General features: G+C 40.2%; 1 protein-coding gene across 5 annotated transcripts in view; it reads left to right on the top strand.

The window, feature by feature from the left end:
• The window catches only part of adgrl3.1 (adhesion G protein-coupled receptor L3.1), a 156,984-nt gene that overhangs the window by 44,789 nt on the left and 90,247 nt on the right, over positions 1-21,948 (top strand). For all 5 annotated transcript variants that reach the window (XM_078793289.1, XM_058085631.2, XM_078793288.1 and 2 more), the window contains exons 4-5: positions 1,132-1,248; positions 6,024-6,237. In XM_078793289.1, coding sequence (XP_078649415.1) covers positions 1,194-1,248; positions 6,024-6,237 — 269 coding nt within the window. In that variant the 5' untranslated portion in view covers positions 1,132-1,193. The remainder of the gene's footprint in view (positions 1-1,131; positions 1,249-6,023; positions 6,238-21,948) is intronic.

The following is a 21,948-nucleotide window of genomic DNA, read 5'->3' as shown; positions in this document are numbered from 1 at the left end:
CTGTTACTGTTAAATGACTCCCATAAATGGTAGTATTGATGGACACAACTTGGAAACTCTCTGGAATGAGGGAGCAATTACGGTATGTTGAATTTATTGATGCAGAGACAACTTGGTGGAATTATATTAGTTAGAAAGTTGGCATTCAGAAGTGCAGGAAGGAAAATGTTGCATTGATGGTTTGCAGAGTTTCCTGAACAAATCCAAGCAATTTAACCACTTTAGAAAATGATGCCATACAGTCCGCTTTAACACATTTTTGCGACCATTCTCTTATAAATTTTGTATTGTTGTTAGACCATGAAATGGACAATGAGATGCAGCATCAATACATTTCACGCATTAAGGCTAACTAGGACCACCGATTGAAATGCATCCCAGTGGATATTTTAACTGAAATCAGCACTTCCGAAGACAGATTTTTTTGTTTTTTGCCTCTTGGAATGTGTGTATTCTCATTAGTGTTTCAGCAAATGTTTTCCAGCCAGATTTTAGCTGCAAACGCAACAATGTCAGAGTATTTCTCCGTGCAAAGACAGAATGAGTTTATTTGCCATCAATGATAGATAAGCTATTACACCCCCTAGCAGTAACCGATGAGTCAATCGGATTATCTTTTCATAGATTTGTATCCCTTGAAACACCCTCTGCTGCCCAGGTACTGTAGATATTCAACATATTGCACACTATTATTAGGTTATAAAACAGCAAATTCCTTTAGGAGAGGGCGGCAGCTGTAAGCAAACACACTAAGCGGAACAGGCTGTTAAGTGTTTCTGTGTTTGTACAGTTCAGTGCAGAAATATTAATAAGTATTTGCTTTTCTCCCCTTTACCGATGCATTAAAAAATCCTAAACGCGTTCTGTGGATTAGAAGTGCATGGAAGGTAATGTTTTACTAGCAAGCAAAAATAATTAGAAATCCTCAAAGCTTACAATTGCTTGGATCAAACTTTTTTTTTTCCTGAAGAGGTACATCAACATAATTATAAATACTCATGCCATTGGACACCATTGCCAATAATAATAAACATATGACCTCATCCAACAGTTGTAATTGATTGTACTCTTATTAGATTTTTAGATTTGCAATGTTTTAAGCAATATGTTTCTTTTTATGTCAATTTCCAGGCCTGTGTGCTGATAAGAAGCAGGAAGTACATTACCCGCTACTTCCGGGTCAACTGAACGTCATGTGGACCAGATGCCTTCTCTTCCTGTCAACCTTGTTTGCTCCCATTGCCATCGGTAAGACACATCATCAACATCAGTGGTCTTCATGATCAATTATACCCATTCTGATTCAACACCAATGGTCTTATAGTTTTGTTGAAAATTGTGGTAGAACTCTTAACTGTGTGACTTTAGCTACTACACTATGAAGTGTTCTTGAGGGAGCTATGGCCTGCTTGGACCTAATCCTATTAATGGTTTCTGTCAATCACACCGTCGTGAGGAAACGCTACCGTGCACGTGCACACATGCACATATCTCTCCAGGTGCTGACAGTAAAGACGCTGATGTTCTTGAAATGATGAAAAGTGCTCCACCAAAAGAGACTTATAGGTCCTTTACAAACACTGAATGTGCACAGACAGGTACTCAGGCGTTTTGGGGGTTTCTTTTTAGATTTAACACCAAGAGATGAGGTTCAGTCAAAGGTATTTGCATCAATGTCTGAAAGAATACAGTATGTGGAGTTATGCAAATGCTGGTGTTTGTACTTGGGCGGGATTCGTTGAAACAAAGATTGTTTAGCTTGAGGAGACTTCCATCCGTGCTTCCTTCACTGACTGCATGGCGTGTCATTAGTGTCATCGGCCTTAGGATGCATACATACTGTACATACTGATGGCACATGCCAACTCCTGTAATACTCCAATTGTTGTCCAGTTCCATCCATCCATCCATTTTCTGTACCGCATATCCTCACGAGGGTCCCAAGCATGCTGGAGCCTATCCCAGCTGCCTTCGGGTGAGAGGCGGGGCATACTCTGAACTAAAGGGGAATCAGATAAACATTGTGATTGGCATTTCCGGCAAGGGAAGTAATCATTTTGGGACAGTACTACTGCATTAAAATTAACAACATCAATGCACTATACATAGTATACATATTGAAGATGAAGTATCAGCAAAGTGTGAGTCATCCTGTGTCTTTAAGGCTTCCATTTGGAATCACATTTCTCCACAGTGAACTCCCTTAACAAAAGGTCATTATTCCCTGAACACCAACAACAGGTTTATTACTGCAAACATGACACTGAAGGTTGTACAACTTTAACAACCTTCACAAAAGTGTTGTTTATTTTACTTAAACCTTGACCTTCCTCTGTGTTTTAACTACTGCTTTGACATGTCATAAATCATTGTGTGTTTTTTTTTTTAAGTGAGCAGTTTGAGTCGAGCCATGTTTTATCATTCTGATGAGAGCACAATGTGCAATTTTTGGCCAAAGCTAAGAACTTGACAGGGGTGATTTGCTAAATTAGCATGAGGATGGAGCGTGCATCAGTAGTGTCGCTGCTGTGACCACCAAATGACACTGTGGGTGTTTCTGGGGGGGTAGCTGATTTATGTGATTTTAGCAGTTTTTTGACAATGTAAGGAAAAGCATCTGTACTTTCCTGCCGTGGACCAAGGCAATGTTTCAGTCACTTGGGACTACTGAAGAGAAATGTCTCGCCTCTATAAAAGTGCACATACAAGGAATGCAGGAATGGTTTTTCTATAATATGTTGAACCACAGCTCCAAACTATTCTTCTTTTATAGCTGTATAGTTTGCAGCACACATAAATTGTCTGGTCCATGACATAGACGAACAGACTAGCTCTTGTTAGACAGTTCACTCACTGCCGTTTTTTTTTTTTTTATCCCCCCGTCTCTTGACAATAAAATGAAACTAGAACTAGAAAATGCAATTCCATCAGAAAATGGGTGCAAATGTTGTGATGTGAAGAATTTGACTAGCCTCTGCCAGATAGCAAGGACATTCAACTCAGACCTCTGTGTGTGGAGTTTGCACGGTTATTTTGGGATAAAACGTAGTTTACGTGTGACCCTGAACAAGATAAGCAGAAGACAATGAATGCTGGGAAGCTGCCAATTCACTTGAATGCATAACATATAAACCTTCAGGTACCATTCAAGTATCCCCACAAGGGTCTCTGAGGATAACAGATCAATCTGATTGGATGTTAAGTAGGCTTCCGATTCGATTATTTTTATAGTCTTGCCTATCCCATCCTTTCAAGTACCAATCTTTAAAAAAATAATAATTTTACAATTATGATATATTATAATTATACATATAATTTATATTGTTTATAATATTTGTGGAATTGGTTATGAAAATAGCTCTTCAAAGCATTAAACACCTATGACCGCACCTATGACGTTGCAGCCTGAACCAGAGTTGCGAACATTACAAGGCAACCAAATGAGCCCAATCTCATAGCAGAAGCCAATATTATCCGACCTTCAAAATACAGCGGATAGGAAGGTCGGATCGGGACATCCCTATTAGTAAGTGCTATGAGCTTTCTTTGATGATGTGACATACTTGATTTCTCTTCATAATTTTACCTTGAAGTAGACATTTTACAAAAGGTGATGATATGTTAATATTGGATCGAGGATTTACCAGTCACTTTTTGCAAAGCAGAATTTTAGATACACAGTAAATTTAGCATAAAGTTAAGAATGAGACATTTTTTGTAAATCATTCTTGAATCATGCCCTAAGCTTCTTGCATGAACAGGAAAAAAAGTCAAATGAAAAGCAAAACAAGTCAGCCCTTTGAGTTTTGCTGAACTGGAGGTTTCTAATCAGATTTTTAAAGTCATATTTTTACCTAACTAACTTAAATGCGGCTCTCCACCCATCCATTTTCAATGCCGCTTATCCTCTCTACAGTCGTAGGGGTATGCTGGAGGCTATCACAGCTGATTCAGGGTGAGAGGTGCGGTACACCGTGGACTGGTCGCCAGCCAATCACAGGGCACATATAGACAAACAACCATTCACACTCACATTCATACCTATGGACAATTTGGAGTCACCAATTAACCTAGCATGTTTTTGGACTGTGGGAGGAAACCGGAGTACCTGGAGAAAATCCACACACGCACTGGGACAACATATGAACTTCACACAGAAATTATAGTAAAATATATTAAAATACATACTATAATGATTTAACAGCCCCCTATGTGAATAACCAGTGAGAATAACATCCACGCAATTGCTTCACTCCTTCAGTATTCACACACTATCACCTCATTTATCCTCTAAAATATCTTTCACAGTGTTTGCATCTATTGTTCAGACACTAACACCGGCCAAAACACTTTGGCAGTTGAAGCAAGCGAATCACCTTTTCAGTCTATCTCCTCCTCTCTCTCACCTTCGCCTTCTCCCTTCCATCTCTTCACCCCTTCCGCCACTCTCTTGTTCTTGGCCCAAATGTTTAAATCGATATCCTTTTGTTTCAGTCCCCCGAGGCGACGGGAGCGTCCGAATAAGATTGTCTGTGCCGTCTGTGGCTGCCAAGTTTGTGTCACCACTTACACTGGTGCAGACACATTAACATGCACTCACACCTTGCTGCATGTGTGCTCCCACACACACACACACACACACGCATGCACACACAGATAAATATTGGCTATGAAGTGTGATGTGTTTTCAATCTCTGACAAAAAATATGCAACCACCGAATCCTTGAGAGTCAGGTTAAACACCAAGTAGTTTTATAGGCTAGACTGCTAATAAAAAAAACGTGTCTAATAGACAGTGTTTACTGCTTCAAGATTAATTGCAAGACCTCGTATTTGAAATGTGTGTGTAAGTTTTGTGTGTTTGTGTTATAATGTGGCCTTTGTGCCCTGTGGAGACCCTGCAAGGCAACACTGTAAGACATCTGAGGCAGAGCCAGTCTAGACAGCAGCCTCACAATACATAGTATTGATCCCTGCACGCTTCAATTAACCCCTCCCTTGAAAATTGACATTCATTCTCACAAAGACATGATAGAGCCATTGAAGGAAACGCACATTAACGCGGTAATGACCCACTGGCCCACTATGTCGCTCTCACACACAAACACAATGCTTCTGACACCGTTAAAATACACATCTTTTCAGCGTTTTTACTTAAGGTTGCTTTAGAGCCTGTGGCTTTATATGGATGTGTGTGCACAAGCGTGTTCATTAGAAGAGGACCTTTTCAGTAAATGTCATTTATATATCAGTCATATCTCTAAGCCATCGAATGCCATTATCACTGCAGTGCCCTCAAGAACTATGCAGATAACAGTGCAATGGGGGGGAATGAATTTACGTCTATATATGCCAGCACTGAAATGTGTGCGTATGTACATTATGTGTGTATGAAGGGCAGCATTAACCAGAGCCGGGGCAGCGTGTCATTGAGCTCATTCAGATTCGTCGCTGCATCCGTGTAACCATGACACTCGTCCACCCATTGGCAGAGCCGAGAGAGGGAGGGACGACAGGGTTGCTATGGTTACAAGAGTAGGGAGAGCAAAAAGTTGCCTCTGTGTCTTGCTTTTTAGGGATGCTGTTGTCAGCCTCTTTTTTTTAATGCAAGACCTTAATTACTGACTATTTGTATATGTATATGCAATGCATAGGTACATAGGTAGTACATGTGTGAGATGCATTTCATGGTGGCAAAAAGGAAGTATGACGATCAGCAATATAAATTATGACACTGGGAAAGATCTCAGTAGAATGTGAGCAATACAATAAATTAAAAAAGCAGCCACAAAAAGAAGATCTGGAGCAGATCAGTCATTTTCAATCTCACTGGGATTGATTACATTTTTCCTGTTGGGTGAATGCTTGCATTGCATCTGCAGCCACACAGCATAATTTGGCATCATAACTGTGAAACTGACAACAATATGTATGTCTACGATAATTTTTTTTTCTTCTATCTCCAATACAAGAGTGCGTATGTAGCCAAATATAACATGTACTGTTATAAATGTGTGTTGCAGCCTCCAGCCGCGCTCCCATCCCCATGGCAGTGGTGCGCCGGGAGCTCTCGTGTGAGTCCTACCCCATCGAACTCCGCTGCCCTGGAACTGACGTCATCATGATTGAGAGCGCCAACTACGGCCGCACCGACGACAAGATCTGTGACTCGGACCCTGCCCAAATGGAGAACACTCGGTGCTATTTGCCCGATGCCTACAAGATTATGTCGCTCAGGTGAGTGGGAGTCTGTCCGATGAATGCTTGGATGTGGATAATTGGCCCCGTTTGTTGTCTTACATTTCTGCTCTCGTTCACATTAACAGTCATCATAACGGCTCACTTTAAACGGTCTCCGTTAAATAAGACCTGTGTTGAAGTTTCTCCTATGATAACCCGATCATAACAGATGCTGTCTATGAGCTTTGCTATGACTTCCTTCTTCTTCGCTTGTTCTTTATCTAAGCTCTGTTACTGTTCTGTTACTAGGTTTCTGCAGCTGCATTCAATTAAAAAAAACACACACAGATTGATCTAACACTCAGAAATATTCAGTGCTCCTGAACGCGTCACCACTGTATGCGGTATACACGTAATGAAAATGATCAAATGATTATTATCTATATAGAGTCCCAGCTCTAAAGGAACCACAATCCATTCTTCTGACTCACTCACAAACATGTGGATGCTTTGTTTAGGCCCTAGATTTCACAGACTAGTTTGTCAGGCACAATGTTTGGCCATAGGATAATCGACATTGTAGAAAAACATACAAAAGCATCCCCCGTAGGAAATTAAAGGTTCCACCTGATAGTATATAAAAAGTAACAATACATGGTGATACTCTTCCATTCTTAACCTCCAGTGAAGAAAGCCTCCACAAAGGCTTATTTTAAACTGGCATAAAAATGGCTGAAATTTGTAGAAATTATTTTCATATTCAGAATTCCTGTGTTCATGCAGAAAAGGACTGAACTTTTAATTTAATCTCTTTGGCGTTAAAATCCTTGAAATTTAAGTGTTCACAGTGTTAAAAAAATATATTTCTTGAATTAAATTTCAATTACCTGAAAAGCAAAAGGTTTGTCCCTGGGCCGTCTTTACGAAAGGGTTCATTTGGATTGGTCCAGCAAAAAAAAAAAAAAAAAAAAAAACTCTACATGTGATAAAAACATAGCATCCTTGGTGAAAGTGAATGTGCAAAGTGCTCTGCAGAAATAGAATATTCTGTAGCCACAACATTAGGTAATCCCTGCATAATGTTCACAATATTTCAAAAGAAAAGCATTTTTATTTACTTCTTGTGTTAGATCGTTAGATTATGCAGGTGCAGTTGATGTTGTGGCTGGTGAGTGCAAGTATATGTCATTTTATTCTGTTTAGACATGTTTAAATGATATGTTTTCATGATCAGAGATGCGTGGCCGCACGGTGAGCTAGTGGTTAGCATGTTGGCCACACAGTTAGGAGAGGCGAGGAACTAAACAGGTTGAAATGCTGATAAGCAACACCAAAGGTTGGTCTGGACCTTGGAACCTCACTAGAATGGTTAGCTTGGTTTAGAATGCTCGTGTTACTCAGGATGGGATGAGTATATCTTCACCGCTTTAATGTAAGACGCGTTTTCAATGGCCGAGGATGACTTGCAGGTTCTGTTTGAAGACGGGAAGAGAGTGTAAAGTGTCATTTGCCATTTAACTGTTTATCCAAGAGTCATAACAATATTGACGTATGCAGTTGGAATTGCATGGGTGACTACATCTTCCCTAATCACAAGTACATAGACATGAAAGTTTGTGGAATATTTTGTAGCAGTGTTTTCTTATTATATTGTTACCAATACATGTGTTTTACAATTTGAGACATTATATGGCTTAAGATTTTTTTTTTTACTTTTTATGCAACACTCGATGAACAACAATGAATTTTAATTGTATATTGTTTTATATCATCCTACAGCTCAAAATATTGAGATATATTTCAAGGAAAACTTCAGTATACTTAGGTTGTATGTGTTCTCTAACATAACGTGGTGTAACTAATTAATTGGTAGTAATATCATAAAATGTAATTTTGCAATTTGATTTTCCTATCACATCTTTCTATATCTTGGAAGTTTGACCTACTGGAGCAAAATCACATATATTTCTATTGGAACCTCTAGACAGTGTCATCTGAGGACAGGAAGAGCAAGCATGTTGTGTTCTCATTTGAAGGGGTCATGTGTTTTTTATGTAGAGGTTTAACATCTTTTTGTTACCTGATCTGGGCCCAGGCCGCACGGTGGGGTAGTGGTTAGCATGTTGGCCACACAGGAACATCTGGGTTCAAATCTCTGTTGTTCTCCGTGCGGAGTTTGTGCGGAGTTTCTCCATGTGCTGCCAACCAGTCCAGGATGTACCCTGCCTTTCGCTTTAAGTCAGCTGGGATAGGCTCCAGCATACCCACGACCCACGAGTGAGGACAAGCAGCATATAAGATGGACGGATGGATTTGAGTGCCCATGTTTTGCTGCTCATTTCTCATCTCAGTCAGATTTTATGTTTCTGTCAATAAATACCAACTTATGTTACAAAATCCAAACTATGTCTGTTAGTGTGCAAAGTATTGGTCTGTTGATTTCTCCAAGGATGCGCTCTTCATACCCTCCGTCTTGCTGGCACAGCCTGGTTGCATAACATGCGCATTAACAGAGCAGCAGTCTTCACTTTTTCCGAGGAAGATGAGCAGTTAAATTAACCATGTCAAAATCAAATGCAAAAATAAAAAACACTCACGAAATAGATGACTTGCTGAACAGTATTATTTTTTTTAGTTGCATCCTTCTGGAGTATAAACAAATATACGTTTTGTTAATAGGTGGGGCGGAAGCAGGGGTTCTTGTTCGTATGTAGCAACACATCAGGAAAACGTTCCTTCAGGAGTTTGTCACTGTTAATATATATATTATTGTATTTTACTGTAATTCATCACATTAACATACTCTTGAAAGCCTGTGCTGTGTTGCTTCACAGTGACCAGCCCACAATGCATTGCAAACAACAGTACCAAAACCGTATTGCATTAATACAGTATATTATTGTTGGAAATTGGCCATAAATTAATAGCAATTGCTTACAGTGTAGGCTGACAACTTATTGTATGTTACTGTCTGTGGGTATACAAGCTTACTTAAATGTTTTTTTTTTTTTTTTACAAAACAGGGGGAGTTTAAATGTCTTTTCTGATATGTACGCCATAAAAAAAAACAGACAAATGTGTCTCATTGAGAGAGAGAGTGGTGAGCGCGTTGTCAACTGCTCATTTTGTATTCATCCTCTTCAAGTCTCAGTGTCAAATACTGCACTTCCCACATGCTAACTAACTGTTCTGAAGGTGACGGCAAACAAACAGCATAAAAAAATGTCACAACACGGTAATAGTCCTGTCACCCCTGCAGAAATGGCATGCAAGGAAAAAAAAAAAAAAGGACAAATCTGATTTGGAAACGAATGTAAATCGTGCCTTAGAGCAACCTTATCTATTTGTGATGTTTGAAAAATAATAGCCACTTTTCTTGCAAGCAGATCTCTGCATTGCTTTTTGGCACTTCACACTGTTTTGGTTGTCCATCAGTGAGTCAGTGGTGGATAAGAGTGCATGGGGGAGCATAAACAGCAGCGCTCATCTGAACCCATTATCATCTTTCCCCCTGAACTAAGGCAAGTGTTTACACTCAAAACAATTGTGACTGCATGATAAATGCAACAAAAACACATCCTTGAGGACACTGGAACTTTCACTTAACGCTTTCTACAATCAAACTACTTATGTGGTCGAACATTCAGCTATTATGTTCCGCCAAGGAGCTGATTTTTATTGGAGAAAATTTTAGTGCTGAAAACTGAAAACAAACGACCATGTTTGTCTTTCTTCAATTGATTAGATGCTTGAAAATGTCCATTACTGCCACCTATTGGTTTGGAGTAATACATCATTGCACTGAATGTTTTTTTTGTGTCACAAAACATTGATGTATGGCATTATATTACCAACCAGTCCAGGATATACCCCGCCTCTCGCCCAAAGACAGCTGGGATACGCTCCGGCATGCCAGCAACACTCGTTGGGATAAATGGTAAAATGGATGGATGGCATTGCATTCCCAAGTTTGACATGACAAAAAAAGTTATCTTCCCATTCCATGTGGAAGTGGTAGGTTTTGGGCATTTTGCTTTGTCTTTCTTTCTCACTCCGTTTGAAACTCTTTCCAAACTAGATAGTTCCATAGCATGCTATGTTTAAAACCATGGCCGTCTCTTGTGTCCATGCAGTGATCCTGTAGTTTGCACATTAGCAATATGGTGTAAACAAGAATAATACAAGTATAAAGATGACTATTGGGGTGTTATTTCATATCTACAGGGCTCTAATAATGGTGCAAAATATATTTATAAAATCACAAACTGGATTTCTATGCTCTAACTATGAAAGTATTCCATTTATTAATATTGAATCCTACTTTGCGGAAATTCACTTATTGCGGCGGGGTCTGGAACCAACAAGGGACGGCTGTAATACAATAAAAACATTGTTGGTCGACCAATCAATGACAAAATGAGCAGTTTTTAATTAATAAGTGATGATACTGCAAATACTGCTATACTTTCAATAACAACAACATTAATTTGAATAGTAAGGGCAGCCAAAAAATTAATTGTTATTGATATTAATCACAGTTTTCAAATTATTTAATCATGATTTATCACCATTTGCCACTATGCCATTTTCATGAAATTTTATTAACAGAAAGATAAATGAAAAATGTACATATATATGTATGCACCAAAAGAACTGAACTTATTATAACTATGTTCTTATGAGTGATGAGGGGCTGTGTTCAAAGACATCACATCATTTAAGTAGACGTCACATGTTTTGAGTGTATTTTTTGGGATTTACACTTAAATGCCCTATAACATATTAGTTTTTGTCTTCCTGTTTATTGAGACCACACATACAGACATAATAAAGATGTTGCTGTGATGTTCACTGTTCGGAGTGTCCGTAAATGCACAGTGAAAAAGTGGAAGTGTTGTTAACAGACAGACGGAATTGCACTACTGTTAATACGTTCAAAGTCAAATAAAAGAGTGTCAGAGTCTGTGTGACTCTGGGGGGCACACTAGACTGTGCCTCTTTCTGACATCATAACATTTTAACACGATTAATGGAGTTAATTAGTTACCATTAACACCGTAGCCCTCGTATCGTATGTGGATGAACATCTGATCTAAAATCTGACTGCAATGTAAGCTGACAGAAAGGAAACGCTCTGTCCTTGCGAGCTGGACGCCCTTGAAATTGAGTAGTGCAATGCTGAGGTTAACTGGTGGGAAGAGTCAGTGTTGACGCTGCATAATGCCACTTCCACTTATCTACATACATAAAATGTAAGCAAAGTGATATTGAATCCGAGTCACTTGAAAGCAGATGTAAATAGGCAGTCAAAAACAAATTGGATCGTGGCACTGAATCATAATTGGGAATTAAAACCTGCAGTGTAAATCCATCACAAGAGTCCTGATGTGAAGTAACTGCAACATTATAGCCGAAACAAAAAGCAATGCCGTGTGTAATGAGGATGTCCAAACAGAACTAATTCATTATGGCACCATGAATAACTTCATTTCCTCACATCACATCCCGCCCTCCTATTATTTTTTTTCACTTGTGCTACTTTCCAATCCTCGCCCCACCCCTGCATGATATCTCTATCTAGCCACCTGTCTTTGTCACGTGACGCCACCCTGATTGGGGTTGCTTCCCCTCAGCGCGCGCTCTCGCAGCTGCAGCTTGTGTGGCCACTTTTCCTACAGCACTTGCCATCCATAATTTATATACATGCTCACCATACACACACATTCATGTTGTGTCACACACAGCTTTCACTGCCCAGGGGCTACGCCAGACTTTAAGCTCCAATTAGCAGAGCCAGAGGCCAAACATAATCTTGAGGGAACCTCTGTTAGGAGGTGACTCAGACCAGAAACAGCTCCTGCTTCCTATGTGTGTATTTATCATGAATATGTTGTCACAATCAATGATATAATTTCCGGGGTGGAAACTGCTACTTTTTTTTCCCCTAAACTTTGAACTCTGTGGTTTATACAGAAATGCATCTAATTTATGACTAATTTACAATCTTGTGACATCTGTAATATTTCAGAACTACTATTAATTGTTTAGTGCTGCACGGTGATTAGCGCACAGGCCACACAGCTAGGAGACCTAGGTTTGATTCCCCCTCGGGCATGTTTGTGTGGAGTTTACATGTTCTCCCCGTGTGTGCGTGGGTTTTCTCCGGGGACTCCGGTTTCCTCCCACATTCCAAAAACATGCTAGGTTAATTGGTGACTCCAAATTGTCCATAGGTATGAATGTGAGTGTGAATGGTTGTACTAAACTAAATGTAACTTTTTGATTTTTTATTTTATTTTTATTTCTATTTTCCAAAATGTCCCTGGTTGAGTTCCATTTGGTCCATTTTTTTTTCTTCTCTCGTTCTACATCTGTATCGTCTTTGGCTTTCAACTCAACTGCCTGATAAAATCTGAGCATGTTCTGCCTGCCCAGTGCTTCCTCGCTATCACATCCTCGCTTTGTTTCCTCCTCCATGGCTGGCCAAGGCCAAATAGCCTCTTTGTGTGTGTGCGTGGGTGTGTGTGTGTGTGTGTGAGCATGTGTTGTATTTGTGTGCGTGTGTGCGCCCATACCACATAATTGGTCTTGATATCAAAGCCTCATATCACCAGAGGGTCTCACAAGGCTTCTCAGGCAACCCAGGGAGGACCTGATATCGCTGCATTTCCCAGATGATCTCCCCTTTGGGATACGCTGGGTTGAAGGTTGAAACAAAACGGCAGTCATGAAAGTTATCTTCTTTAAGGCAGGATATAGGCGTCACTTGAGTGAGTCACTGACAACTCTTTCAAAATGCCTATTGAGGTTTTCTGTTTTTTTTTTTTTTTTTTTAGTTCCCTCCACGACACACTCATTTCCTGTAATTCAAGATCCTAGTGTGTTTCAAGGAAGCCCTGATGGCATAGATTGGTTTGGTGCACATTAAATCGTCCCCGGGGGCAGTTGTATGGAGGCGGCAGAGATGCGTGGCGCTTGCTGCAGTTCAACGGCAAACTATAGCGGAATGCTGCAAGCAGAAATGGTGCAATGCCTTCAAGTGATGCTCTTGTGTTGACATAAAACTAGCTTGATGGCTTCTAAGGATACGCTTCACAATGCACGACTTGTCCCTTACCAATTCTTGAGTGCTACATGGCCACCTTTCAGCATGCTCCCTCTCTCAAGATGGACCACTTGAGGCGCAAATTGTGGACATGATGGTGAATGTGAAGTCATACTCACATACACACACACTCAAAACACCACTTGGCTGCCTCCCTCACAGCTAGTAGGTTTTAGGAAATTACTTGCAGACTTCAAACAGACTTTTCCTCTCGACAGCCCCGTGTTGCCTCTCCCACCTTCTGTCACCTTCAGGTCTCCTCCTCGCGCTCTTCCTCCCTTCCCTGTCCTTTCACACTTGTCTGCTTGCTCCCTCTGCAAACAATTCCTGAAAATGCTGCAAACTACAAAAAAGACACTTTTTAATAAGCTGTCAAATAGTCCAGTTCAGGTTTTTAGCAGGGTACCAGTCACAAAATTAGATGAAAGGAATGCCATGGCCACGTTTGCCCCATTTGATCGATTCATTAAAACATATCAGCCATACTCAAATGAATGCTTGACTGACAGGTATCATTTGTAAATGGTAATACAGTAAACCTCGGATATATCGGATTCAATTGGTCCCCCTGGTTTTGTCCGATATAAGCGAAATCCGTTATATGCGTATACCGGAAAATAGTGAGGTTAAGATCTCATTCACTGCTGTGCTAGTATTATTGACGTCACTCACTTTTATATTTGTCCTAAATCTGAATAATAAACGTGAATATAAATCGCGCAGGCAATGCTGTAAATGACGTCGTATAGCGGCCTGATTCAGTGAATCGGAGCGCCACGATGCGGCCATGCGATATATGCCAGGGAAATTTAATGGAAATGCATTGGAACGGGACTGGAGATTTTGTCCGAAATAGGCGAAATCCGTTATAAAAAATCCGATATATGCAATGAATTTTTATTGGAAATGCATTACAGAAAAATCGGTTCTTTTTTATCTGTCCGTTGTGAGCGAATTTCCGATATATCCGAGTCCGATATATCCGAGGTTTACTGTACTTCGATCAAATCAATTCATTTTCTACCGCTTTTCCTCACGAGGGTCGCGGGGGTGCTGGAGCCTATCCCAGCTGTCTTCTGCCGAGAGGCGGGGTACACCCTGGACTGGTCACCAGCCAATCACAGGGCACATATAGACAAACAACCATTCACACTCACATTCATACCTATGGACAATTTGGAGTCGCCAATTAACCTAGCATGTTTTTGGAATGTGGGAGGAAACCGGAGTACCCGGAGAAAACCCACGCATTCAGAACATGCAAACTCCGAGGGTGGAATTGAACCCTGGTCTCCTAGCTGTGAGGTCTGCGCGCTAACCACATCAAATCATCTGTATTAAATATAAAACATATTGGATTGAAAACCACCCTGTCCTCAATGCTATTAAATAAAGCCATTAACATTTTTAGTAAATAGGAAATAGTTTAGATATTAAATTGAGTTGAACTTTTCACAGACATAGTGGAAGTTTTTGATTGGAAAAAAAAGCAATTTTCATTTTCAAGTTGTTTAATCCTACGGGTCTATTATGTAACCAGGATCTCTGGTTACTTTATGGTTGTCGTGTTCCACATGACAGTTTGGTGTTTCAAATGTGTTATCACTTTTTCTGTGACAATGTCCTGTGTGTTGCTTTTTATTTGCCTTACCTCTATTTCCAATCGGACTGAATGCAGTACATTTACTCAGGTGAGAGGGAATTGAGGGGTACAATTGTCTTGGATTTGTAATTAGGGTTCTGTTCAGTTCAGTAGGGGCTTCTGCTATTTGCCGGTTCATTAGTTTTCCATGGCCTATTGTTACCTGTGTGTTGGATGCATTCAGTTGCATATCTTTTAGCTGTGTTTCCATTTACTCGTAGAGTTCATTTTTGGGGGGTTGCATTCATGTGTCCAGGTCCCATGGTGAGTTTTATGCTGGCTGTGGCGGTGCTTCCTAGCGTTCTTTGTTATTTTGGTACGTTGCCTTTTTGTGTGTCATGCCGCTCTTTGTGAGCTGACCTTTTTTGTTAATTCAAGAATTTATTGAAAGCAGCCTGCCATCATGTCCTTGCATCCTGCCGATTAATTAGACACATTTTCTTATTTCAAGCAATACATTCTGACAATAGGTAAGCAAAATTAGCCTTTTTTATTTCCTTGAAATTTGTATTTGTCAATTTTTTAAAATTATTTTCAATGTCAACTATTCTTAGAATTTCCAGTTGTTCATGCTCTTTTCCCCGTCTGCTTAGAGGTAACGTGAGGCTGACGTTGAAGTGTGTTGCCTTATTATGGGGTGTATCACATGGAATGTATCTTTACAAAATATAAAAGTCACACATGACCCCACACCAAATCGGGCGCTTCAAAACCACATAACTTGTGTGTGTGTACACACGCCAGTGAGCAAGTACATGCATGCATGGACATGCCTGCTTTTTAACGCATGCATGCACACACACATTATTTCTCTAACATAAAAGCACGTACACACTGAATATGGAATATGAAGAGGTGCGCATCATTTCCAGAACCTGGTCATTTTGACTGTATTTTGCACCCTTGCTCTGTGCGTTTGTGCACACATTTGAAACAGATCACTATTTATACACATACGCTCAAGAATAGCAGACTATTCGACACTTCATTTTTACATAGAATATATGATTTTTAATCTAATATTGGTTTAACATCTTACACTTGAGTAGATATTTTGGATGTCTTTGACCCTGGGATTCATATTTGAGTAGAACACCTCTCCAAAGTACAAAATGCAATAGAATAGGAATATTTTTCCACTCAAATCGGTGACATCCAGGAACTGCAGTCATACCTCAACACTTGAGGACATCTGAGGCATTGTTATCTCAGCAAAAGTGCTCGCTAACACAGATTGAGGCAGATCTGTGAACAATATTTGACAGAAATAGGCCTATTATATACGCGGAAAAAGTGTTAGATCGTTCAGTTCAAGTCATGGAAGATCGGAACAAAAATAAAAGTATTGCATGTATATTTTTCGTGTTCTTCGTAGTCTCCTCTCTCCATTAACCGTCATGCCGAACACAGAATATGTTCTGTATTTCAAATAGTCTTTTATGTGTGTGTGTATTGCCACCACCCTCACAGCAAATGACCTGGAGCATCCTAGGGGGTCCCACTGTCACCATTGCTCACTGTGGTAATTAGAGACCATAGTACATACAATACAGACACACACGCCTGTGTATTTTCACTTGTCAGTGTGTGTGCGTGTGACCACTTCCTCCTCTCACGGTGTAATGTCAGCTTCACCCATTATGTTGTTGAACTATATTTAACCATTTTCTCCTTTTTTCTTCCTGAAATGCCTTTCAATATATATATATTTTTTAATTCATACCAGTTCACGACACACGGCAGAAAACAGGCTATGGAGGTAACATCCCGACGTTGCTTTAAAAGCTCTTAAGAACAAGTCAGGAATATGGAATAGTGCTGTCTGCATATTATTTTATACTCAAACATGCATGCTTTTTTGAGTTAAAAAGTGCTCGGCAGGATGCAAAACTTATATCACTTTCACAAAGACAAAGCTGTCTGACGTGTGACTGGCGTTTTAAAGCAAGAATCAGCTGATACCAATTCTGTGCCTTTTTCACTTATAGCGGCCGATACCGATTGGTGGCTGAATTGATCAGAGCACCTCTAATATCCAGTATATACTTCATACTACATCAATATGTCATTGTGTTCGGTAGCTAGCATTCATCATTTTCATCAACTTGTATGAACATCCATCCATCCATTTTCAATGCCGCTTATCCGAATTAGGATTGCGGGTATGCTGGAGCCTATTCCAGCTGTTTTTGGCCGAGAGGCGGGGTACACCCTGGACTGGCCGCCAGCCAATCACAGGGCACATATAGACAAACAACCATTCACCATTTGCAGTCGCCAATTAACCTACCCTAATAGAGATTCAAACTCAAGTCTTCCCGATCTCCTGACTGTGTGGGCAACATACTAACCACTCTACCGCCATGCGGCATGTACGAACAACATATAACCGTAAATTATTTTAAAGGGCGTTCTCAATATGAATGAAAGTTAGTATGCCTGTGGTGCATCTCCTACTTGACCACTTGAACATCTTCACCTTCAGTTTCCTTGTCATCTTAGCGATGTGTTTGGGCTCGTTATCAAACTGCAAACGGCCATGCATGTGCCATTAATATCTCACTTGTTGCTGTTGCAACAATATCTCACTTGCATTTTCAGTGGATAGTGAATTCACTGCTCATGCTGTACACTGACTACTCTAAATGATATCCAAGATTCAGCCCTTGAGAAGATATGCTGTATATACTGTAAATGTAAATCTGAGGGGTATTCTAACTTTGAGACAATGTTTATATGAAGAACTATACCTTTTAATTGACTTATACACAGTCTGCAAAAAGTAAATTTATATATTGGATCAAGTGGCGATAGGTGTAGTCTGACACATCCAGTCAGAGAAGCTGGCGTGCAGACGGCGATGGACTTGACACCTTTTGACGCTGACATGACCTGAACAATTAGGCCACGGCGTAAAATTGGGAAGACGCACCCATGTATCAGGTTGACAAAAATTCCTAAAGACACTGTTATATAACTCACACTGGTTTTCTACTTACCTCCCAGTCTGACACGTTAGCAGTATTTGAGCATGGGGAGTGGGGTTTAGAGTTTGTGCAAGCAGGTGGTCTCTGATCCAACTGTGGAGACAGAGGGTGAAATATGCACAGACACACCGTTATAAGGAGAAGACACCGTGATGTCAACGGAGTTGTTGGAAGGAGAAGGAAAACTATGTATGCCCTGATTCAGACTAGGTGGAGGTTGCCATGGTTACCAGTGGAGGAGGAGAAATGGTGGAGCTCAAAAACTACACTTGGCTATAAGCCCACTTGTTAATCATTTTGCATCCCTGTATTAGTTACTGCATTGGAAAAACAATCTGTTGGAGATTGCCTACAAATGATCTTAATTAGAGTGCATCTCTTACAAATTGAATTAGATGCTGACACCCTTATTGATATACGTTTGGCATATTTTTCGCATTCACAAGCTTTATGCATGGCTGCAAAAAGGTCATGTATTTTGCACTAGCACCACATGGGATACAACAACATACCTGCTTTACTAAATCTATAATGCATTGCATGTTGTATGTCAAAAACGACATGCTCAGAAATAAGTTAGGTACAACTTGTGAGAGTGACATTCTCCAGCCAAATATTAATAATGGAACACATTTCAAAGCTGTTTCCCAGTGTGGAAAACAACATTATTTTACCTGTGGCTTGTCTGACAGGCTGTTCTAAAGCTGACAGAAATACATTCTGGGACCACACAGTTGTGTGTGTGTGTGTGTTTCTGAATGTGTGAGAGATCTGTCATTTCTTTATAAGTAGAGCTCGGTGATGCTGGCACAGGATGTGACGTTAGCCCCTGCCAGACAGGCACCAACAACACATACTTTCCTTTTCTTACACCTGACAATCACAATACCCGTGCCTCTTGCTCCGCTGTGTATTCCTCCTGTTTGACATGCATTACTCTATTTGTCTATCTTCAAATGGCATGACATCAGGACGTTAATAAAGCAGACACCAGGGTAATAGCATTGCAGGTGTGTGTGAGTGTGTGTGTACAGAGAGAACAAGTGTATGGTCATCCTAACTGCACTGTTATTCCGAAGCTGGATACAGTAAATATCTACTGTCTGCTGTCAAATGGCTTTCCCGGAGTCCCAAAGGGCCCGGAGATTTTGAGGATAATCACACTGTTCCCTTCCATTTGTTATTTTTCACCAACTGCACTGTGCTTTATGTTTTTTCCAACAGCTCTGTCCTTCCACTTTAATGTTTCCCAGTGTGAAGATTGTGGCTTAATTTGTTTCCAGAATGTGCTACACTATGGGCTTGATTTTAACCTTGGGAAATGTTTGAAGGCTTCACAAAAGACTGATTTGTCAATAGTGCCTTTGTTGCATTTTATGGACATTGAGAACTATCTGTGTAACATTATGTTCTCGCAACTGAAAAGAAAAAAAAACCAAAGTAAATATGCGGTAGAATGTGGCAGCTAAATGCTAAAGATGGGACATGACTGCAGCTCCAATAAACAACAAACAGCATTTTTAACATTGAAGTTGGAAACAATTTCAAAGAGGACCAAAACCATATGACAGACAACAGCATCAGTGCATAGTGACAAGTCTATAAAATAGAAGCACATGAAGCTCTGAGTAATTTCACCAGTGGATGGAAGTAATGGGTGTCTTCTTGTATTACACACCCCCCCGCCTAACAATCTTATACGTAATGTGATGCATCTCATATTGTCACCCAAGTCATTAAAAAACACTATTGAACGCCCAGGATCAGTCAGCAGGCGATTGTATGTGTGTTCTTGTTTTTCTGTATTGGTATGCATGGATGTAGCTCAACTTCCCGTGTTTTTATTTAAATTGTTTATGAACAGTGTGCACTGAATTATTCATATAGAATCAATGGGTACATCACATTTTGCATTTCTGTCTTTTGGACACATGCTAGTTGGGTGGCTCTACTGCTTGCGGCCAAGTAAAGCAGGCTTTGCTGCACATGTAAAAAAATATATATATTGGTTTAACTGTACTTTGTGCACACTTAGAGGTAAAACAACGACTCAGACAAAGTTGAATTTGTCAATTCTCACAAGTACAAACTGAACTGCTATCTTCAATTTCAAACTCCACGGCAACAGGAACAAGCCCTGGGCCTTGTCGCGATGTTGTCGTTTCAGGTAGTTCAGGTGATTTTTTTTTTCTTACATTGCAGAACATTTGCAGATGAGGAATCTCACATTTGCATCCCATGTGATCAATGTCATGTTTGTTTGCGCGTGAGCTCAGGGGAAGTTCCAACAGGTTGAAATAAAAGAAGCGATTCATTTTCTCATGCAAACCCACCCACCCATTTTTATGTGTTATCTGAGCTATTTTTTTTTTTAATGTTGTCAAATTTTTTGGCACAACCAGCGCCACACACTCTGTTGGAGACGTGCAGACTAGGTATCGGCAACTTTTAGCATCAAAAGAGAACTCTAATATACATACATACATATACATATACATACATGATGTTTGTTGCTATTCTATTGGTCCTGTCCTTGACTGTCTTTGCAGAGAGAGGTGTTTCTTTCATTTTCTGAATAATTTCCTTTTTTTTGATTGGACTGACTGACAGACTCCACTTCTGCATGGCATGAGTACGCACAGGCGGAAGGAAAAATAGTTCCCACCAATCATTTACTTCATCAACAAGGTCTCAATAATTCAGTTAGTTTCCAGTGTATTTCTGTTAACGATATACATCACATCAAAGCACACAAGTAGAGAAAATGTCAATATTTTTATTAGAGCACGAATGGCCAGTTTCAGAAGTATCGATATTGCAGTATGGATTCACACATCACTAGCCACAACACTATAGCAACTGAGTTTGAGTTTGGAGCCTTCATCCACATCTTGAATGTTTGTTCTCCTCAACATTCTGTAATAGTTCTGAAATCACTCTTTTAATCTGCAGTTTCAGAAAAAGCCCAGTGCTTGTTTTTGAAAACGTCTTCCAACACTACATTTTCTGTTATTTGCTAATTTCTGTTCTTTGTTAATTACCACATGTCAAGTAATATGGATATATTACTCTCTCAGATGTCTTTTTTTGTGTCTCACTGAGTTGCCTCCCCCTTCCCTCGTCAGCATTCAGAACGCAATGTAGATGCATTAACCGACATGCACTGAGTCAGATATTTTAACTCTTTATAAAAATGTACATTTTCTCCACTTAGGTGTTAAAAAAACCCCAGAGCTCGGCAACAAGAAGTGCTGAAGAGTCACATTCACTAACCCCTGGTGTAGACAAACAGCTCATTAGCCCTAAAGCTATAGATACACAGAACGTGTTCCCAGTGGCACTTTAAACTGTATATTTTAACATACTTCCAATCATCTAATGTGGGAGTTAATGAAAGTTATACGTATTCATACTTCCCTCAGTCTCCCCTTGAATCAAATTTGGAATATCGAGGCCAGTAGAGTCGAGTAGAGCTGAGTAGAATTTGGGCACAAAGTAGTAATACAAGAACCGTCGGTATGTTATCAAGTTCTTGCTCTGTTCTATTTAAATGTTGATTCCGGAGACTTTGTGGCTCACTCACTCTCAGACGCCTCTCCCAACACATGAGGATTAGGAATCTCACTTACTCTGTAATTACATAGTTCTTCAGCACATCTGCACACAAGCACGCGCACACACTTGCAGGCAGATACCAATGCATACGCACACAAATATTTATTCCATTTTGCATCTGCTCCCACACACACACACACACACACACACACACACACACACACACACACACTAGGACGTGCGTCAAACATGGGCACGCACGCTCCATCAGCCTCATCAAATCATTAGTCAGTCATGTTTATGTGAGGAAGCGAGGCAGAGAAGGAGTGAAGGGAGGCCTGCCAAACAATGTGGAAAACATCACAGATGATAACAGCAGCACCCACTGCAGCAGCAGCAGCAGCGCGGCTCTGTCTTCGCCTGTCTGCCACAGCTCAGCTTTGTTGCTAGTTTGTTTGTGTGTGTGTGTGTGTGTGTGT

This window comes from Doryrhamphus excisus, linkage group LG9 (assembly GCF_037039965.1).
Source record: "Doryrhamphus excisus strain RoL-2023G ecotype Guam linkage group LG9, RoL_Dexc_Guam_v1.1, whole genome shotgun sequence".
Taxonomy (NCBI): domain Eukaryota; kingdom Metazoa; phylum Chordata; class Actinopteri; order Syngnathiformes; family Syngnathidae; genus Doryrhamphus; species Doryrhamphus excisus.
The sequence above is the reverse complement of the archived record's forward strand: the minus strand, read 5'-3'. Positions and strand labels throughout refer to the sequence as shown.